Source organism: Populus trichocarpa, chromosome 11, assembly GCF_000002775.5.
Source record: "Populus trichocarpa isolate Nisqually-1 chromosome 11, P.trichocarpa_v4.1, whole genome shotgun sequence".
Classification (NCBI taxonomy): domain Eukaryota; kingdom Viridiplantae; phylum Streptophyta; class Magnoliopsida; order Malpighiales; family Salicaceae; genus Populus; species Populus trichocarpa.
This window is the reverse complement of record NC_037295.2, coordinates 17,845,044-17,867,253: the sequence shown is the minus strand read 5'-3', so window position 1 is coordinate 17,867,253 and position 22,210 is coordinate 17,845,044. Positions and strand designations below refer to the sequence as shown.

The 22,210-nt window shown below is 33.0% G+C and overlaps 2 protein-coding genes across 3 annotated transcripts; both read right to left on the bottom strand.

Annotated features, from left to right (window-relative positions):
- Positions 1-8,102: 8,102 nt before the first annotated feature.
- Positions 8,103-11,353, bottom strand: LOC7489081 (uncharacterized). The gene is made up of 6 exons (XM_024581215.1): positions 10,407-11,353; positions 10,115-10,277; positions 9,757-9,933; positions 9,578-9,661; positions 8,945-9,026; positions 8,103-8,830 (listed from the first exon to the last, which is right to left on the bottom strand). Exons 1-6 carry the CDS (start codon positions 10,745-10,747, stop codon positions 8,391-8,393), a joined length of 1,287 nt encoding a protein of 428 aa, XP_024436983.1. The 5' UTR covers positions 10,748-11,353; the 3' UTR covers positions 8,103-8,390.
- Positions 11,354-15,595: 4,242 nt separating this feature from the next.
- On the bottom strand, positions 15,596-20,806 carry LOC7455031 (beta-1,6-galactosyltransferase GALT31A). Of its 2 annotated transcripts, none has more exons than XM_052445700.1 (11): positions 20,411-20,806; positions 18,462-18,568; positions 18,323-18,365; positions 17,925-18,136; positions 17,764-17,827; positions 17,593-17,665; positions 17,150-17,270; positions 16,939-17,026; positions 16,721-16,846; positions 16,533-16,642; positions 15,596-16,313 (listed from the first exon to the last, which is right to left on the bottom strand). In XM_052445700.1, exons 1-11 carry the CDS (start codon positions 20,512-20,514, stop codon positions 16,165-16,167), a joined length of 1,197 nt encoding a protein of 398 aa, XP_052301660.1. In that variant the 5' UTR covers positions 20,515-20,806; the 3' UTR covers positions 15,596-16,164. The 2 variants fall into 2 exon arrangements, with proteins under 2 accessions (XP_052301660.1, XP_052301659.1); XM_052445699.1 differs by having other exon boundaries at positions 18,323-18,384; positions 18,466-18,568; positions 20,411-20,805.
- Positions 20,807-22,210: the final 1,404 nt, after the last annotated feature.

Sequence of the window (22,210 nt, the reverse complement as noted above, 5' to 3'; positions counted from 1 at the left end):
CGTGCATGGTGTACTGTTTTTTTTTTTTTTTCACAGAATATTTGGACTTCGAAAATATTGAAAAAAATTAAATCTTAATTTGGAGGAAATGTGAGTCTCTTTTGAGATATCTATTAAAATTTATTCCCAGATTCATGATATAATATTAAACACGAAAATGGTTCATAATCGCTATAAAATATTTGCATGAGTTCAATTGGAAGTCATTATCACATCATTAATTTCAACATATTACACATTAAGATTGATGGGTTGTAATTAATCTACTAGACAAATGGCAACATTCATTAATTATAGGTTACTCACCAAGGAAAGTTAGGACATGTTCTTTTTATTTTTATTTTTTCAAAATTTAATCTATGCTTGCAAACCGAATGTTGATTCACTAGGCCGAATGATATCTTACAAATAGGCTTAAAAGCCTATGATCAATTATTTTATACACAAAATTGACCAATTCAACATTCTTAATTTGAACCCTATCGAGGCCTTCAAAATTTTTATTTTTAGATTTTTTTTATTTTTTTTTATATTTAAAATTATTTATTATAAATATTACTGAATAAGCTTATGTCAGATGTATATGTGTGTGTATAAACATATCCCATGATTCAATATGTTTTAGACATGACTAATCTGGTGGTCCGGGGAAAAAAATAGCATTAAAAAAAAATGTTAAGAGACAGTAAGTGTGTTTTGAAAAACAAATAAGAAAAAATCATGATTTGTATCATGGACTCGGCTAGATTGAATAAGTTATCTTAACTAATAAGATGACAAAAAAAAAAGTAACATGGATTGAATTAAGGAAAAAAAAAGTGACGAGGATAAAGAAAAAGCATTTATTAAACGATGATAAATTTCAATCTAATCAAGTACGGTAGGAAGAAAATAAAAAAACAATACGATCAAAGTTAATCCAAATGTGCCTACCAAACCCGCAAGTTGTTCGAGAGATTGTGATAACAAATCAGAAAGCAAACCAAAAAAACATGTAAGTTCTAATTACTAACAAACCCAATGTAGAAAGACTTGATTGAATAAACAAATAATTAACAAAATAGAAAAAAAAAGCCAACAAACTTGGATTAGCTTACTAAATAACATGACTCAGATCGTGCGCATTGGACAACACAATAAAAGGCATGCCATGAAAAGTTATAAAGCTAAATGCAAAAAATAAATAAATTGATGAACGACAAAAAGTAGAAAAAATCAATTTTAAATATAACAAACCCAAAAAAGTTTTTTATTTAAAAAAAGGAAAATAAAGGCTGACAATATCTAGGTTAACCTTTCAAACACGTGACCCGAGTCATGAACCCGATGTAACTCAACAAAAAAAAATCATGATCATTATCAATTCCTAATCAATTTAGAGTTGAAGAATGAAATTGAAAAAAAATAATTTGACAAACAATCCCAAAACAAAAGGAGCAATATAAAAGAATGAGAACTAAATATTAAACAAAAATATAATAAAAAAATAATAGCATTATTTGATTTAAGGGTGAAAAAAAAAACTTTTATACTTTACAAAAGGAACGGGAAAAAAATAATCAAAATAAAAATAATCAAATTTGAAAAAAAAATAAGAGGAAAAATAACATTTTAATAAATAGTGAAACCAAAAACAAATTTAAAAGAAATAAGATAAAAATTAAATAATCAAAATCAAGAAGAATAAATTAGAAACTTAAACAAAATAAGAGGATAATATTAAAAACAATTATTATGCAACGTGTTTTTCAAGGAGGAAAAAAGAATAAAAAAAAAAGTTGAGCAAAGCCATATCACCGCACACAATACTTCATCCATCATGAAGATTCTAATGCCGTCGTGGATGGCCAATTTTTGACATACTTTTGATACTCAGCCAAGCATGGCCTGGAATGGTGGCAGATTGACATGACTTGGTAAGTTGTAAGGTTTCTTCAAGCTATTGGATTGGCAACAGATGTGAAGCTGCCACCGGAAGTTCAAAAGCAAAGATGGCTTTCATAAATAAATAAATAAAAATATCTCAACAGATAATAACCAAATAAAATCTCCTTTAAGAAAAAACAAAACAAGAAAATAGAAGCACATCTATTTATCTAGAAAATTACTAGATATTCTCATCATAACTGAATAATATTACGGATTGATTCAAGAAACTCATAACTTAATTAACCCTAATCAAATTTTAAAATAAATAAATAAATATTAACACTTAACCAATAACATAGATAACTGGTCAAATATAATCCAAACTCGTTCAAATCAACATAAAAAAAATGTTTTTTTTTTAAAAAAAAACCATTAACCCAAGCCTTTTTTAGAGTAAATCTGCCAACACAACGAAGCAAGTTGCAGGAAATAAATAGTAAATTATAAAGGTTGAAAGTTAAAATTAAACAATTGACACACACACACACACACAAGTGAAATTGCGTCATTCACTTATCCTTTGAAGTTCTCAAATCAATGGATTCTTGTTAAAGTGATTGGTAAATTTAGTTGGTATAAATCCTTAACGATATAAATAATAATTCTGACCAAAGATGCTTAAGAGATGACAACTAGAGAAATAGAGATTGGATAAATTATTAGTTTTTTTCTTTTTTCCATAAGATCCTGATTGTTTCCAGAAAAATAGTTTCTTTTTGAAAAATGGTTTTTTCGAAAAATGAATTCTAGAAAAGTAAATTATTTTTCGATGTTTGGTAGTGTCATGGAAAGTAAGTTGGAAAATACTTTCCAGTGTTTGGTTATGTTATGGAAAATGAGTTGGAAAATAACTTATTAATTTTTTTTTCAAGTTTATTAAAATAATAAGGAACAAATCTTACAAATTAAAATTTTGAATGAGAATGGAATTGAAAAAAAATCTAATTTCATAAATTATCTCAAATAAAATAAATAATAATCAAAATAATAGAGATCAAATCTAATAGATAAAAAAAATTTAAAGATGATGAAATTAAAATAATAATAATTACAATTTCATAAATTATTTTAAATAAAATAAGTAACAATCAAAAGATTGAGGACCAAATTTAATAGATAAAAAATTTCAATTTAAAAAATGATAAGAGAAAAGTAAATAACAATCATAAAAATAAGGACTAAAATTAATATAAAAATCAAATTAAATCAAATTTTAAGGGATGGATTTGAAAAAAAAAAGATTCAAACAAAATATATAGCAATCAAAAGTTTGAGGATCAAATTTGACATAATCAGCAAATAATATGATATTTTTAAATTTTTCACAACTTCTGGAAAGTGTTTTCCGCAAAAAATAAAAGGAAAACACTTTCCTGAAAATCAAGCTAAATTTTTCTTTGACCGGAAAATATTTTCCATTGACCAACTTTTTTAATGGCAAACAAACACATAAAAGTTTAGAAAATGGTTTTTCAGAAACTACTTTCCGAGAAACAAACGCAAACTAAATATATAATCATTATGTAATTAATTAATATTGCTCATCATAATTGAATATTTCACCCCCTAAAAAACAGTTTTCTGATCACTCTATTGGACCATATAAATTATATTTTCTTGATATATGATATTATATAGTCATGAGATTCATTACACCAATTAGTCAAATTGATTTCATTTACATAAATAGTTACATGTTTAATTTAATATTCTTTGTTGTCTTGGAACAGCAGAGAGCCAGAGACAGAATTGAAGTCAATATTCTTAATTAATTATCTGAACTCTTGCCTCCCACCGACTCATGAGCTGATTTATGCCACCATTTGTCTTGGTTCATTTAACCTTTCCAAAAACCAAGCAAAGAATATCTGGACCGACAATCACACAACAATCATCTTACCATCATCAATTTTTTTATAAGGAAAAATGCACCAATAATTTTTTTTTAAAAAAACACACAGGGTATATCATCTTACCATCATCAATTTAAAGAAAAAATGCACCAATTTTTTCTTTTTTAAAAAACACAAAGTGTATATCGTAGGCTGGTTTTCAATTAACAGACTAAAACATGTTTGGTACTGTAATAATAGTGATAATTCAAAGTACTTTTCATTTAAAAATATATAAAATAAAGTTTTTTTTTGTTTTTTTTCAAAAAAAATTTAATATCAGTACATCAAAACGATTCGAAAACATAATTTTTTTATTTTAATGAAAAATAAAAAAATAAAATTTATAAAACTTTAAAAAAAAACATAATTTATACCGCATTTCCATTGACCCTCTAAATCCTTAGTCTAGAAATACAAGGTGCTTTATACCCTGTGCCCGTGATCCTAGAAGTTTTTTTTAATTGAATAAAGGGTTTAAGCTTGAGATAAAAAATTTCAAGTTATCATGGAAAATAAAAAATGTCACGTACACAAGACGTTAGGGAATGTAAACACAGAAATAATCATATAATAAACAAACTAATCCTCGACCGTTAAAAGTGGCAAGGCATGTTGAGATATTTTTCAAGTAAGGTCAGAAGAAAATTTGTGAATTGAGACCAAGCACTAGCTAGCTAAGCAATCTCCAATTCCCAAGCAAGTAAACATGGTTTGACAAGACGCATGCAGGCGGCTGGCTTTTGATCGTTGAACATGGTCTCATCTCATGGTCATCTCCAGTAGGCTCCAAAAGAAGCCGCCATTAACTATTCCACGCCTTTGAAGCCTACAAGGAACAACAACCATCTTGGAAGATAAAAGGAATCGCACAGCCTTCCTTGTTTTTGACGGCAATCAAGATTCCTTCCTTTCTTTACCACTATATATAAGCTTTTCTTGACATTGCTCCTCCTCAAATTGCCCAACAAAATCTTGCTCTCTAGCTATCAAAAGATCCTCTACTACTTCTTGAGATTAATTTGGGGTGATCAAGATTTTGTTGAAGAGATATGAATTCTATGTTCAGTTCTTTTGATGCTTTGTGTAATGAATTCTTGAGCCAAAAAGTGAAGTCTTCTTTTGCTTTTACAACCATGGATGGCAATACCAAGAGGGTTTTGAGTAGGAAGGTGGCTGAAGATAAGCTGATCAAGAATCAACAAGGAAGCTCCTCGAGATCATTAACTAGGAAACAAGAGAAGAAGATGACAAGGTTCGCGCTAGAGCTCGATGGGCTCAACTGTTTTGAGACCATTGTTAACTATTGAGATCATTTGTAGGAAATTTACAGAGAAGAAAAGGATAGGAATTATTCTTTGATTGATCTATCTGAGGCTGTGATAGTAATGAGAAAATCTATTCCCAGTCTATTTTTTCATGACACTAATATACTCTTTGTTCTTCTTGATGATCTTATCTCAATTTCCTGAAATAATTTTGATTTTTTCTTAATTGATGAATCGTGGATTAACTTCTCTAAGCATACTGTGAGCTATGATTTTTTGGATGCTCTCAAATCATGGCAATCATGTTCCTCTTATCAGAGCCAAGATCCCCTCCCCTCTGTATATAGCTGCTGCTCTGATCTGCCCGTCTATGAAGTTCAATTAGCAAGAGGGTTATTCTAAATTCAGATTAACAACTTAATCCTAGGCTTAAGGTTCGATTCTGGCCAGCAACTTGAAACAACAAAGGCTATAATCTGCTAGCAATTATCTTACACAGATAATCACTATGATAAATTTCAGTCTGCATGCTTTATTCTTACATCTATACTCCAATGAGCCATTCCTCCATGGCATAAAAAAATGCCAAATTGGCATGTCTTCCATGTTAGTTATGATGCTATAAACAAGTATCAAGACCATCATGGTTAGCCTCTAGTCTTTAGATGTCTGGTGAATAGTTAGCCCATATAATTGTTTTTTGCATTAGCTTTAAACAACGCTAGCTCTAGCTTTGCCTTCACCACCGACACAATTTGTTTCCTCCTCCTTCACAGGAGAGTTTACTACATGGATTATGTCCATGAGACCTCATAAATCTCTCTATCTTGATTGAGCGCAACAACTATATACAAAGTAGAGAAGAGAAGGAGGATTCAATGCTCCATTCAATTAAAACTGTTTTAGTCCAATAAACTTGTTTTGTACGCAAATTCTTCCTCATGCGTGCCTCTTCCATCACTCCATTGAGTAAATTTTGCTTTTTCCTTGTTGCTTGTAAATGCAAGTAGTGGAATTTGCCAATGGAGGGCCACTTCAATCTATGAGTAGCTTTTTCTAGATCCTATGGGCTTTGGAATTGGCCCCCATGGAAGGTACTGCATGTGGAGATCCAAAATTAAGGAATGAGCTCATGCCTAGCTTCACCTCTTGGCTGCTTTTGGATGCTTTCTACCCAAGGAACCGCTCATCCCAGCTGTTGCCTGAGAATTACAGAATTGTGCCCCACTCCTTCTCGATCTTCTGTTTTGACAATCTCATGTTCCAAGTTCTGAACAATGTTTTCAATCTGAAATAAAGATGGGTTTTAATGCCAATCCAACTCAACTACAACAGTAATAAATAACACTAATCGTGCTGAATACTCTTCTCGAAATTACTTTTTACATGCATCAAGTATAAAGGATCCCATAAAACCAGTGGTTCAAATTCTAAGAAAGTGTTTTTCAAAAAATCTCTGGGTAAAATTAACATTATTTGAATTATAGTTGTGTCAGAGTTCTAACTTGGAAAGAAGATGTAGGCATTGTCAATCCATGAATTGTTGGGTCAATGATTTTCTATAAAATAATATCTTTTTATTCTTTTTGAAAAAAATTAACTTGGTTGAATTTGGCCATCTCAACCAAGTCAAGAGTAAATCATTAAATTAACCATTAATGTCTTTATCTCAAATCAGACTCTAAATCTCAAGTTTTTTAGATCAACATGTACAGCAAAGCTGAGTTTAATAACTATTATATAAATATAATTTCGTGCTTGCAAAGTTAATCCTACCTAGATGCAATTCTCTTGCACATGCCCTCCATTGGCAAATTTATATAATAGTTATTAAGTGGAAGTGAGACCAAGGCGCGGGAAAAGGCAATCTTGCCCCAGTGGTTGCGGGTGTCGATAAACATGCTTAAAATAATCATAAAAAACGGCTGGATTTGAGGACTTCTGCTGGCTCTCACAACTGGATTTGGTATCCATCACCGTGTGGAAAGTATGCTTAGTACAAAGTTTGCATCGTGAGGAACTGGGAAATGTCAACTTTTTTTCTTTTTTATGGGACAAAAGGAAAATGTCAAACTCGTGGAATGGAAGGAAATGCGTGAGCAAATCTTGCCTCAACTAATCAAAACAGAGTTATTGTAGCATTGTTGACCCAATGTGAATATATTTGTTTACCATTAATTCAAAAGGTTCAGTTCTCCACCTACTGAGTGGAAAATGATCGTATCATATGGGGCAAGAAGAACAACATGGCAGTGAAGAAGACCTTTTTGAATGCTTGACATCCCAAATTCTAGTTCAGACATGACAGGTTCTTTGATGAGGAATGATACCATAGAATGACAGAACTCTTGCCTGTTACTTTTCACCCAGGAATCCTTTGAACTATCAAAAGGTGATCTGACTATAAATGGCCTATATGCTATATAATATGCATCCACAACCACCCTTTTCTCTCCAAGGCTTAAATCAATTCTGATGAGAGAATCTCGAACAAGTAGGAAAGCCATTCACTCTGTTGTCTTTAAACGAAAGGGTATTGTTCAAAATGTCTGTTTCTTCGAAAATGAGACGGATGGGTGAGAACTCATTTTGGTCAAGCACTAAAAATGTCAAGGCAGCTGAGGCAGGTTTTTGTTGACTAGTGTTTTTCAGAAAATTGCCTTCTGTTCTGCCTTTGACTGTTTCACTCGTAAGACTTGCCAAGAACCTCCATATTTGTTGAATTCTGGGAGAAGGGGAGAAATATCCCAATCCGTCAAGAAGAAAGACTTCTCCAGCTTCCATCATGCAATAACAACTATAATAATCTCTGGAAAGTTAACGAGTAGACATGCAGGAGGTCGTCTTTGGCCTGGTTATTAGCAAAACTTCTGCTTTAACCAAGTTTTATTAGCAGAAGGTGGCTACTTGAATGGATTATCAGCTCAGCTCAAATTTCACTCTCAATTTCCCAAGTGGGGTCTTTTGTGCCCTAAATTATCAAGCAAAAGACAAAAAAAAATGAATTAAGGCATTTTAAATGAACAAGAAAAGAACCTTGAACTCCTGTTATTTCTGCAGCTTGTATCATTTAATGACATCAATTTGCTAAATTTTGTGAATACAACAATTACAAGAACTTTTCGCCTTTTCTGTCCTGAGGCGAAGCTGCGCTTAGCTCAACTGCGGAAAAAAAAATGGAAGCCTCTATTCCTTCTAAAAGGGGCATGGAGATCAACAATGGACTATTTCTCACTTCACTGCATGAGCAGTCAACTTCGTCCAGTGCCTTCAGAATGAGGGAAGAAAAAAAAATCCGGTATCATGACCTCCTTCTAATTGCAAACTTTCTAGCCACTCCAAATATAAGAGCCTTAGTTAAGAGCCCCCGCTCAAGAGTACAAGCAAGAGCGACAGCCCCACCAATGACTAAAAACTTAGGCACATTATGCCCAACAGGTTTCTCAGATGTTTCTCGAATTTCAATCTCTGATGAATCACTAATGCTGGTCTCCAAAGATCTCAGGTAGTCTGCACTCACTTTGGTGTTGATCTGAGCCATGAAAGCACTTCGTGAAAGTGGTGCGGCAGATGCTCTATGTTTCTGATATGCACGTAAACCAGGCTCCAACTTCTTTACAGCTCCCCACATACCTTGCCGAACTCCAAGCTTGGCAATTTCCCAAGGAATACCCATGTCCTCATGGTGGAACAGCATCACCTCACAGGCAGTCAGCTCACCATCCCCTCTCTTTGATTCAACTAGTTCATTCCAACAGATAGACATCTCAATCACACAAGGAACATGCTAGGCAACTCTTATAAAGAGAAATGTACAAAATGTGTATAACTTAGAAAACTGAGAGTATAAGTTACCTGCACGAATGCACCAGCTTGAATAGTACAGATCAACACGCCTTGGTTTGTTACGCCTTGGCACAGAGGAGCAAGGAACTCCCTAGAACATAAGAGACATGCTAATAAGTTTCTAGGAGAGGTAACTGTCTAATATGATCAAATACTAATTACACTTTTATCCCAATGGAAACATGAATACCCCACACAGAAAGTAAGACTAGCAACAAGAGGACAGTTAATTTGTGCTCACGACTTGAGCAGACACAACCAGGTTTGTCTTCCATTACAGTAGGATGAGGTTCACTGGTGCCTTCAGCAATTAACTCACAGGGTAAAAACTAGAAACTTGCCCTTCATTTAATAACCAACTACTGCTGCTCCAGGCATGTCTTTTAAAATTCAAAACCAAGAGTAGCGTGAATATCATACTTCTAAGACTAGGTAATCAAGTTTGATATTCATATGACATCCAAGTAATTCTACATAAGACTGATAATTCAACATCATAGGATCTCCCCTAAATGGAACTCATAATCCCCTCGTTTCATGATATACATTGCTCAGCAGATGTATATAATCAAGTTGTCTCTCTACAAGTACTATAAAAGGAAAAATAGAATATACAACTCATTCGTCCAATCTTTCTCATACCTTTGTAACACAATAGTACAATCGACCTGACTCCCAAATTCGACGGCCTATGATGTATTCTCTGTCACTACAAAAGAAGGGAAACTGAACCCAAAAAAAAAACAATAAATTCAGTAAAAAAAACCACCACAAACAAAACATTTCATAGAAACAAGTGACGAAGGGGACACTCTTCCCACCTTGCGCACCCACTGGACCACCATGGTTCCTCTGGTAGGGCACTCCTCCAAAGTTTCAGCATGTACAAGCATGTCATCCCACTTGGCTCGAAATTCATCATCCCAAAAGAAGTCCCTCACCATTTCAGGAGTTGCATCCTCAAAAACAGTTCTGGTACGATATTGTGGAGGGCCAGTCTAGAAAATCCATTAAAACATAATCCATTTCAATCACAAGGGTTGCACATGTCTACCAAAGAGCAGCATTATAAAGCAAGAACTGGCATCGGTAACTACAACTTCATTTCCAAGACTGCATTAACAAGTCCAATTACACATATTACACAAATCAACACCAATTTGAGAAGAGGAAACCTACCTCAGGATCTCTACGCCAAGCTTGATAGTTCATAGTCGGTGTAGAACGATCCATCATTTGAATCCAAGCAGGACCTCCATCTTTCACTTCAACAAGCTTGCACAAATGCTCCAAATCATCTTCCATCACTAGATTTGGTTTTTCCTTTTCCATTTTTGATGAACTGCCCGATTAAATTCAACCATATTAGTTTTTTTTTCCAATTCAATCAAATCCCACAAATTCTAATCATAATCCATAGCTAAGAGCATCTTGCATAAAGACATTAAATTTGAAACAGCAGCCAACTAACCTGCATTTAGAATTGAGGGTACGTCGCCCAGAGAAAGAGTCCGTTTGAATCCCACCATCATCAGCAGCTCGAAAAACACAACTTGGCAACTGAAACTTCAAAATATTCAAACTAGGAATCATGGTACTCAATGATGTTGCTGAAAATTCCCCTCCTTGTTTAGCATCCAACAACATTTCTCTACTCAAATTGCTAGCCCATTTAGGCTTCCATACCCACCCAACAAGCACCCCAATAGCAACAGCAACCCACAAAGGAATCGCAAAAATAAAAAGCTCACTCAACACTTGACCAGTTGTAGGTCTATGCAGAATCTCCAATAAAACTGACCCTAAAGCCATCTTTAACCAATAAAACCAAAAACAACCCAGATAAATTAATCCCTTGAAAATCAAGAACAAACAAGAAAAACCCTCGATTTAATCCAAAAGAATAAACATTTAAAGCACAGGATCATTCAAGGGTTTTCAAAAAAAAAAAAACACAAACCCCTCCCCTCAAAAACCAATGCAAAACAACCTCCACAACCCTAAAGAAAATAAGAAGACAAAAGAAGATATGGGTTTTGTAGAGGAACTGTCAGAGAATTGAAACGACAAATTAAAAACTCTCTTCTTGTTGTTTGAAAGGGATAAGGATTCAAAGATAAGCTGCTGATAGAGATGTTATTTAGATTACTGTAGGCCCAATATTTACTCTCCTTTTTTTTTCTACCTGGTACCACACAAACTGTGTTGTTGTAATAATACCATTAGTTACAAAATGTCACTTCCATTTTGCCCTTTTTTTGGACAGGTTGATGAATAGCAAATGTTGCGAGATAAATGGCAACAAGTGGATAAAATTCTTCTATCCTATAAACAGAAACAGAGATAGAAAATTGGTGTCTTGTCTCTGTTCAACAGTTGTCTTCTCTCTTGTTGTGTTGTAATGTGTGAGGGTTTGAATGCGTGGAGAGTGTCTTCTTATATATGAGGGAGATATGGTCTGTGGTCAGTGGTCATACTTCTAGCAACCGCGTCTGGCTTTTTCTATCTCATTTATCACGTTTTAGGGTTGGCTTTTCTTGTTTATAAAATACATGGCAAGGTTTTAATGAGTTTTGATAGATTAATAATGCTATGAACATTGAAGATTGAGGTTGTATGTTTATATTTATGATCATTTTGTCGTTTTGATTGAGTTTTTTTAGCAAAATTGACGAAGAAAATGATGATCCAAATGGTTAGATTTAAGGGTTTCTGGGTATTAATAAGACAATGGAAGAAAGGAAAAATTCTTTATATTCTTATTATATTATAATCTCTCTAATTTAAAGAAATAGACTTCATTCTTTCTATATATCATTTTAATAGAGAAAATTGGATTGGTTATTATTTATCTTTTTTTTATTCATCCTTCCATTTTGTAATTCTCATTTTTTTTAATATAGATAAACGAAAGTGATTGTTGGAAGAGATTTTTAATGGATGCATTACATAATAAATAAATAAAAAATAAAGATAAAGATAAAAATATTAAAATTCAATATATCATTTACTGACAAATGAAGTGTTGGTCTAACGGTTAAAACACTACTATACTCCTGTAAAGGTGAAAACATAAGTTTGATTTCCAGGAAGCGTATTTATTCGGAGAGGCAGCCACAAACCCCAAATAAGACTAGTCTTATTTTTTTAAAGGGTGTGAGGATATCCAAATAAAAAATAATATATACTATTTACTTCAATAGTAAAATGAAGTTTTTGTCCTCTCTTAAAAAATCCAATGAGGTGTTTTAGTTATTTTATATAGTATATTAATCATTAAAAAATTGTCCAATAATATATTTATATTTTTCATTTTTAAAGCACGGTAATTGACTCTGGAATCAAAATTACAAAGCTGGCAAAAAATAATATAATTATCTTTTTAGTCATGTATAGTAAACTGATAAGTATGACCTGGGATAAAAAAAAAAATCTTGGGTTCAAGGGTTTTTTAATCTTTTTCTTCAGGGTTTTTTTGTAATTACTGAGGTAATCAATGAGATTTTTTTGTCTTTTAACATTAATTAAATATTAATTAATTTGAAAACATTACTATATAATTTAAGGATGTCAGTTAAAATAATCTGGCATTCAGGGGTATTTATAATTTGAACTCAAGCACAGTGAAAGGTCAAGAAGTCGGGCATCAATTTAAGTTTTTAAATATAGTATTTGATTACTTATTTTAGAATAAAAAAACATGAAGATAGCTTGAATAAATGTAACATGTTCCTTGTCTTTTTTTTTAATAAAAAAATCATTTTAAAAAATATATATCCATATTCATTTTTAGATCCCTACAATTAAATATGTTTTTATGCTTTAGGTGCCTTTCATGAATACTAACATACACAATAATAAAAGAAAAGGATGCAAATGCTTCTAGTTTACATGATCATTAACTTTAAGGGCTGTGAGATTAGTCGAGGTGCGCCCAAGCTGACATGGACATCCATGTTAATAAAAAAAAAGATGCAAATGCTTCTGGTCGGTAAGATAAAGCTAGTATTTGTTTCACCGGGTTTTGACCGGGTCGCTGGGGTCATTTTTTTTTTTTTGTATTTCTGCATTTTAAAAGTGTATTTCGCAGCAAAAAGTGTTAAATTGATGTTTTTTTTAGTGTTTTTAGATGGATTTAATACGGTGATGTCTAAAACGATATATTTTAATGTATTTTTAAACAAAAAAAAATATTTTATAATTTACATGTGTCCATCATGTAATTAGATTTGAGTTTGTGGCAATAATAGTCTGGTGTTGTAGTGCTCCTTCTTAACACTTGTATTCGAGCGAGCAACATAGTTTCTGTACATAATTGAGAAATAAAAATATGGTGAGTCAGGATTTCCTCATGCTCATAAGAGTCCTTTTCATGCATTTCTTAAAGGGAAAAGGGGAGGCGTGGCTTTTTTGAGTGGGCTTCTTTCTAGTGACAGACATGCCTAACAAGCTCTCAGCAAAAGATATCAACGCTGTATGTGAATGGATCCTTAGCCTCCATTGGAGAATTGACATGGCTTGCTTGTAATCCTTCTGACTTTCAGAAAATGGACATAAAATATGAAAAAGAAGGTTGCCTAAATGACGGTGGCCGAGGCCATGATCAAGAATCATGACTAGCACTTCGAAAGGTATGTTTATTAAATACAGCATAACCCGGCATGTTGATACGGAACTGAATCTTTAGAAAATTCATATTTAAAGTTTACTTGATTCGACTCGGTTGATTAGCAAATCAATATTTTATAAAATCAAATATTTTTAAAAAAATTAGATTTAGAGTTAATTTTGTTTCATTCGGTTGATCCAGCAGATGAATCTACAACCAAATCAAAACTTTATTCTAATATCTTTTAAAATAATAATTTTAATTGACACGAGTTAACCAGTTCAACCTTTACTCCAGGATTTGAATCATGTTAGGTTTAATTTCGAAATTATTTATGTTGTCCATCATTATCATCGAGAAATGAAAGTTTGTATATGAAAATCTTTTTGATGTGTTGGTTTATGGTGCAAAACATTCCTAATGGCTGCTACGTACACTGACCTCGAAAGGCTCTAGTGATTCTCAATTCAACCCAATCTAGTCACATGGCACAAATTCAAAGATACAATTTTGGCCGAGATGGAAGTGTGTGAATTGAATTGATTCACTATTGAAATTTCAACTTCTTCATTTTTTAAATCTACATATTCAATATATATAAGATTTTTCTTCGATTCAGAAGAAAAATTAGAAATTGGATTTTGATTCGGTACAATGTTTAAATAAAAAATCATGAGGGTTGGTTGACTAATATCAAACCAAGCTTTTTTAAAATAAAATGTTTAATACAAGGAATTTCGAGGAATTTTTACTAATCCGATTCTAATCAAGTCTTAGATCGACAAGTCACAAAGTTGATGTATTAAACTAGGACGGGTCTAATACCAAAGATCTAGCTTAGGAAAGCAAGAAAAAGAAAACCTTTCTTTTACAAAATCCAATCTGTTTAAGACTCGGATTAGCAGGAGATTTCACTTCATTAAGCAAAATCTGATCGGAGCAATTTTGAGAGGTATAACCGTATAACTCAACTGGTCAAACTCTGAATTTATTTTTTAAAGGTTATCAGTTCAAGTCTTATAAAACTTAAGGTCATTGGAGACTTACATGGTCATTAATTTTAGGGTCCATGAGATTAGTTGAGATACGCGCAAACTTACTCACACACCCTCATTAATCTAAAAAAAAATCTGATCGGAGGGTTTATATTTTGCTGTTCGTTCACCAAGAAAATATTCAATGAACTCCACAAAATGGTTGAGGAGGCGATCCTGTCAAATTTGATGTTATATATTGGGCCAAACTATGCTGATAATGACATCTCACCTCACCGACCACTTTTCGTGGAGTTCTTGCAATTAATATGTAGAAAATATTTTTTCGTCGGCACTCTTTTCGTGTGATTGAATGCCTTGTACTTTTGATCAAGTCATAAAATTAGTTTGGCATTACATCAAGTTGCTTCTTCTTCATTTTTGTGCCTTGTATGCTTCACCAAATCAAAATTTATGTTTTTGAAAGAAAAAAATAATAAAAGAAAGGTTTTTTAATTATTATTATTAGAAATTATTTTAAAGACTATCCGTTTATATTGATCTAGTGTTTATATTAATCTAGTGTATTCAGAAAAAAACTATAAATGTATTTGAATGCTAGCAAAAAAATTTAAATTTAAAAAGAACAATATATATATATATATATATATATATATATATAAAGTTTTCATAAAAATGCACATTTTCAACATTTTTTATTATAATAAAGAATATTTTTGAACAAACTTGCAATATTTTATATTTATCCATAATATATTCGCCTTATTCATAAAAAGATGACTCACTCTTGATTATTTTTTTTGGGTTCATTGCAATACCTTTACCAATATTTATAAAGTAAAAGCATTTTCCATTTTTGATAGTGTAAAGAAAAAAAATTATTTGACAAAAAGTTGAATGATAAACACTATGTACAAAACTAAAGAGTCTATTTGGCTGCTCGGTGCTCCTGGAATGCAGACTCAGACTCAGCGTTTCACATGAAAAACATAAAAAAAAAAATTGATGTTTTTTCATGCTTGCAAGTTGCAAGCATAGACAACTGAAAGTCGACACTTGACACTATAGAAGCATCTCTGATTAAAATAGTAAAAACCTTAATTATCAAGTTATAAACAGGTCATAGCACCTCTACTAAGTTCTAAGCCCAATAATTAATTCAGTATTGCCAGAAACCTGGCCATTAGACAAGGGAGAGATACATATATATTCGGAAGATGATCTTGTGCACACGTCCATTTCCATCCTGGATTCAATCTAACAATCAGAACTCATGGAAAAACACCATGCATCCTGCAGAATGTCCAGCCACATTTGATCTGCTTCATCCAATGTTTTGGTAGAATTTAGCTATTGTGATTTCCTACAATTCCTTGCGCTGTAAGACTCGGTATGTGTAGTGATTAATTTTCTTGATGTCTTGGTTAGCAGCAACAAGTCAGTCTTTGGAACTACAATATGTTAACCATATCTCTTTTCCTGACTTGACAATCTGTATGTGCAGTAATGATTTTAATCATGCACCAACCGTCGGAGGCATCCACAGCAAAAATCGGGCAAGGGGTGTTGTCTAAACCAACAGCCTTGATCACACATATAAAAACCATATTACAAGAGGGGAAGTTTCAGAAACTTGTATGCCAGATTGCTTCATCACCTTCCCCACATCGCTGGTGCACTTCCTCCATTCTCTCCACCGATTTACAAATGCCACTGCAACTCCAATCAAATGATGCAGCACAAGGATTCCCAGCTTGGGCTTTCCACTCACAGTCTATCACAGCATTGCAACTCCATTAGTGAAGAATCTTTTACTTGACTCTGACGAGACAAAATTTAGTGTAACATGCAAGCATTTTTGTACAAGGATAAAAAATCATGCTTAGTATGATATTTTGCTACAGTTGATGTGATAGGAAAGAGGCTATCAAAATATTCAAAAGCATGCCATGCAGGAAGGGAACAAAGAAAAACATATTTGCATCAATCTTACCAGGTGCAGTCCCACAGCAGAGACTTCGATCATCAATGTGCTCAACGTCAAGACCAATAAACCAAGAGCCGAGTGAAACATCTTCATTTGCATATCTATGAAGTATGTGTCTGCAGAGGAAATGCCAAGCACCAGCCATTCAAAAGGATAGCATCCAAATAGAATGATGGGACAACACTGGGACTTACCTATTTACTGAGATATAGGTGGCTAAATCTTTGGAAATTGCATATATTTGCCCTGTTGCATGCCGGAAATACTTGTTACCCTCCTCACCAAATTTCCAATATTCTGGCTCATGGTACTTGACCCCTCTACAAATGGAATGCAGAAGTACATGAGTAACAAAGGTTAAATAATCTGAACATGATACAGTTAAAAAACTTGCTTCCATCTGAATGCTTACTTCTGTGCTAGTACAGGTCCAGACTTCATACAACCAATATAAACACGAGGCTTTGATCTATGACGTGCCAAGGTAGAGCCGACCATGCCTGTCAAATTTTAAAATCAAATGAATGACCATGCCTGTCAAATTTTAAAATCAAATGACCATACCAAAATACATCTCTCTGTGCTCCATTCTTGAGAGAATTAAAGCATTCAAGTAAACTAACCGAGATTTATGTGTACATCATCATCAACTTTAATATAGAAGTCAGCATCCCACATAGCAACAGCTGTTGAAAAATATATTTGTGTTTTCGATGATAATTCATGATAACCTTCTACATGATTCTGCAAAACATATTATGGTAACTTTACATAAGCAATTTAGAAAAACAACTGAAAACTTGTTTTGACTGTCAAAAGTGCTGGCAAATACATTTCAGAATAATTTTTTCCCAAACCAGTAGCTCTGGCTTTCAAATAATTTTTATCATTAATTAGGGCAAGGACTGGAAAACTAGGCAAATGTTTCCACACGGGGTTCAAGAGAGGGAATGCTATAAAGGCAAAATTCATGAACTGATTTTGCAAATAGTTTCATAGCCTTTACTTGGTAGTTGGGTGGAGATAAAGGGTCAAACAGGTCATATGGAGCTTAACCATAACATACCAGTCTGAGGAAATCCTTGTATTGCTCATCTTCTGCTTCAATAGCACGATCCAAAACACCACCTGGAGATGCACTGTCAAATACAATAGATTTCAGCATTATTAATAAGGTCTGTATCTACAAACTTTAACATTGAGCTATTGAGTAACCACAAGCCCTTTGAATACGTACCTGTGTCCTATAACGAATCGTATTATAATACCCTTTTCTGTTTCCAACTTCTTTAACTCCTCTCCTAGAGTGAAAAATAATAAAAATCATAAGCATCTACTGACTTGTCAAAGCTACTAATGGTTTACATCAGAGAAGGATTGGTAAGATTTGGATTTAACCTTTGGGCATCCAAGTTTCTCTAATCGAGTCCCTTCGCCTCCGGCTGCTGAATGCAGTAATTATGCCCATGACAAAGAAAACCTTTGGTCGCTCCTTCAAATGCTCATTTCCTGATTTTATGACCATTGGAGATACATTCTCATTGTCACCTTTTGCAGCTCTTGCTGAAGCCAGCTGCACCTCCATTGAGGAGATCGTTTTGTCCAGTGCCCTGTAATCAACATTATGAGGGTATTACATGATTTGATACTTTAATGCTCCTCTTCCAATTCAAAGTTACAGAACCTATTAAAACAAATAGCCTATTTATTTGGATAGGACAATTCATGTGTGCTAAATTACATAAGTCATCCAGAATTCTTTTTGAAGCATAATACACCTGGCTATAAAAACTCACATGATTACATCATGAGTTTGAGAAACCTGAGAAAGGATGTCTCCTGCCTGAACAGCATTCTCCTGCAATACCATAAACAGTATGATCCACACATTTTACTGCCGGAAACAGAGCTTACGTAACAGTTTAGTAACTTGACTTGCCTGCTTCTGACAATCAACTGGGGGATGTTCTGCTGTTAATTGATCCTTCTTCAGAGATGAAGCTTCGTCGTCCATTTGGCCTGGATCTGGAATATCCCAAAACCTATAAAACACATGTAAGTGGCAAATCATACTAGAACAAAATTGCAGTAGGATTTATAGATGAAGGTAGCAGAAGCATAAGTGAAAAACAGTAAAGGCTTAGAAACAATCCAATGTATGATCAATAGAATGCACCAGGTACAACTGCAAGATACTCTATCATGCTACATTAAGTCCGCAGCTTGAGATACGGTGTTAAGCGAAATGGCAGCAAAAGTTGGACTCCTTTTCACTGGTTCATTCGAAGTAGAATCACTTAGCAAGTCTCATCTAATTTGCTGCCTTTTTTTTCACAACATCGCATTTTGGCTTTACACAGCACTGCTCGTGTAATTGTCATTTGGTTTGACGAACAAGAAAAACTGATCAGATGCATTATACAGAAAATGAAGGTTTATGAGCTCTCAAACCAACTTTCAGATACACTTCTCAGTGACATTGCAATAAGTCAGGGTAGCAACTATTCTGTATCTTTTATTGTCGAAACATCATTCAAGCTAAATGTGATGGGAATCATTCTGTTTTCCATGCTGATTGCAATTAACTCATGTCTTCATTGGCATTCGCGTCAGAAAAAGAAGAAAAAAACTATCTTTTGATATCAATGAATGTTATGAGAATCATTCTGTTTTCCATGCTGATTGCCATTACCTCATGTCTTCACTGGCATTCGCGTCAGAAAGAGAAGAAAGAAACTATCTTTTGATATCAACTAACTTGAATGTTATGAGCTTCATTCTGTTTTTCATGCTGATTGCAGTTAGTTCATGTCTTCACCGGCATTTGAGTCAGAAAGAGAAGAAAGAAACTTTGTTTTGAAGTCAACTAACATCAAAGAAGGCTGCCATGATCTTAACCCCGAACTTCAAACCTTGAAAAATTTCACCCCTAATTATCAAGAACGAATGTCAATCTTATAGCATTACCAGGCAGATCACACTAAGAACTTTCTCTTAATAAATAAACCCAAAATTTAATATTCAAATATGATAGCTGATTTCTCTCAAAAAACAACTCGGAAATATCTCCAGACATCAAAATTTAAGAAAGGGCTCAATTTTCAACTTTGCAGATAATCACTTGGTAATTGCTCAAGACTTGTTCCACCACCAATATCCAACCAAAATCTCTTCAGCTGCTTGACATTAGTCTACTCACCAACCCAATGACTTTCCTTTTGAAACACATCAGCTCGTAGATTGTCATTTCCTCGCAGGCCAACCAGTAAATTTTTGGGTTTTCCAGCAATGTATGACCTTATCCATCCAAATCAATCTTAAAACATTCTCCTTACTCAGAATTCATTTCCCCGGGAAAACTATTCTCATTCTTCACCTTAAATCTCAGGCATTTCAAAATACTCGATAATATTGCAGATGAGGTAAACCATTGAAGAAAACAAATAAACCATCTGAATCTAGTTAACAGACGCCTTGCTCCAGCAAGGATACACGTTTATCAATTCATTATTTGGTAACATACTAAAAGAGCAAACGTCCAATCTCCACCACCTCACCTATAACTTGAAATTCTGTAGACCCGGAAGGCCAGAACAGCAAAAAGTCCCAATCTTTTACATGGATTCCAAGAAAAAGCCCTCAAATTCATTAAATTACAGCCAAAATCTACACAAAAAGAGTACATTTTGCATATGATTTCATAAGAGACTATGCAAGATTCTCCATCCTATGCATAAAGCAACAAAAGCACAAAAACAGAACTAACAACAAAGTTAAACTTTCCAAATCCTACTAGGATAAGCAACAAATCTAACAGCCGATCACTTCAAAAGGACAAGATCTTCAAAAAATTCACACAAGAAAAGGAGAGAAAGAAACGTAACCTGTTAACAACAAGAACACCCAAGAAGAAACTGGCAATGCAGAAGAGAAAAACCCATCTGGTAGAAACTCCATTACTGGACTTATGAGGTCTGCTTATTCCCATCTCAATCTAACAAGCTTCAGCTTTAAGAAAGTTTCCTTCTTTCCTTAAAACTTTTTTGGGGGTGGTAGCACTAACCTACAAAGACAAAACAGGTGACCCCATTTCTCACAAAGACTGAGAAAGATAGAAGAGAACAACAAAAACAATGCCTGAACTTAATTGTTGTCTTAAATAATGGGAAACTGAAGAACTATATCAATATGTTGCTTTCTTCTAGTTTTCTTTTCAAATCCAATGAAAATGGGCAACAACAAACACAAGCTGTATAATTTAGGCTTGCTTTCACTGTTTTGTCACCGAGAAATATTCTATATAAAAAATAATGCAATGCCAAGTCACTACTTCCTTTACTGCGTTGAAGTCACGTTTGTTTTTGCGATAGCAAAATATTTTTATAAAAAAATTAATTTTTTATCTTAAATTTTTTATTTTTTTATTATTTTAATATATTTTTAAATAAAAAAAATAAAAAATAATTATTACTCAAACTTTTATTATTTCTTCTTAGCTTTTGTTGTTTTTTCATTGCTTTTTTACTTGAGTAATGGACCACTAAGCTAGCCAGTGCTATATATTTTTTTTATTATAGTTTATAATTGTAGTAATATGTATATATTTGATATTGTGATAGTTTTTATATTTATAATTTAAAAATAAATAAATTAAAAAAAGCTATAAATTATAGTTTTGAAAAAAATTAAAGTTTTTATCATAATTTAAAATAAAATACATAAATAATAAAAATCAAATAATTTTTGAAGTTGTAGTTATCTCAAAAATATTTTCAACCGTACCACACTAACTGTTTTTTATTACCTAAACAATATAATTTTCATTTAAAAAAAAACAAAGATGATTTTTTAAAAAAAAAAATTATAATTTGGATAGACACGTTTAACCTGTAATACAGGTCTTGAGCCATGTCGTCCTCCAAACAGGATCTATGGTTATAAAAGCATGAAAGCTCAAGGTTTAAGAATATATTATATTGGTGAAATATGTAATTCATGAGGGATTATGTGTAGATTTCTTGTTAATGTCTCTTGTTATCAGATGTCATGTGATGCATTTACTCTAACAACATCTTGTTTGTCCCTGTCCAAACATGTTTGAGCTCCAATTAATGCTAGCCAGGAGCCTGCCTCTCTCCTGGAGTTTTATTTTGGATAAGTTTTTCAGTTCAAAACGTGGTTTAGCTGAAACCCTTTATCTAATTCATTAGATATTCCTGAGTTTGTTATAAAAAAAATATTAAACATCATCGTTTTAAATTTTTTTTATAAATAAAATAATATTATTTTAATTTATTCGAGTTAATTCGTTTAACTCATGATTTTAAAATCTAGTAAGCCAAGAGAAAGAACAAGAAATTATGGAGATAATTGGTGGTAGATTCTTGTTGTTGATGATTAGAAAGAGGGATTTTGATGATTGGGAAAAGATGCTAGCAGTTTTTGGCTTTTGGATTTGAGCCTTGATGATGAAAATAATGGTAGCATAGAGAGCGTTTGGGAACGCGGTTTAACCCGTGTTCCCAAAAATTTTGAATTTTTTTTATTATTAAAATTTAATATGGTTTGTATGTTTTGGATTGTTTTGATGTGCTGATGTTAAAAATAATTTTTTAAAAATAAAAAAATATCATTGGCATGCATTTTGGCACGAAAAGTTATTTAAAAAACACCCGCAACCACAC

Bases quoted from the DNA above. Each gene is read 5' to 3' on its own strand.
- LOC7489081 (XM_024581215.1), bottom strand. From the start codon at position 10,747: ATGGCTTTAGGGTCAGTTTTATTGGAGATTCTGCATAGACCTACAACT. The intron at 9,934-10,114 runs GTAGGTTTCCTC...TGGATTTTCTAG, and splicing joins CTTGGCGTAGAGATCCTGAG to ACTGGCCCTCCACAATATCG. The intron at 8,831-8,944 runs GTAACTTATACT...GGAATGAACTAG, and splicing joins AAGCTGGTGCATTCGTGCAG to TTGAATCAAAGAGAGGGGAT.
- LOC7455031 (XM_052445699.1), bottom strand. From the start codon at position 20,514: ATGGGAATAAGCAGACCTCATAAGTCCAGTAATGGAGTTTCTACCAGA. The intron at 17,666-17,763 runs GTACGTATTCAA...TGTATTTGACAG, and splicing joins CGATTCGTTATAGGACACAG to TGCATCTCCAGGTGGTGTTT. The intron at 16,643-16,720 runs GTAAGTCCCAGT...TTTCCTCTGCAG, and splicing joins ACCTATATCTCAGTAAATAG to ACACATACTTCATAGATATG.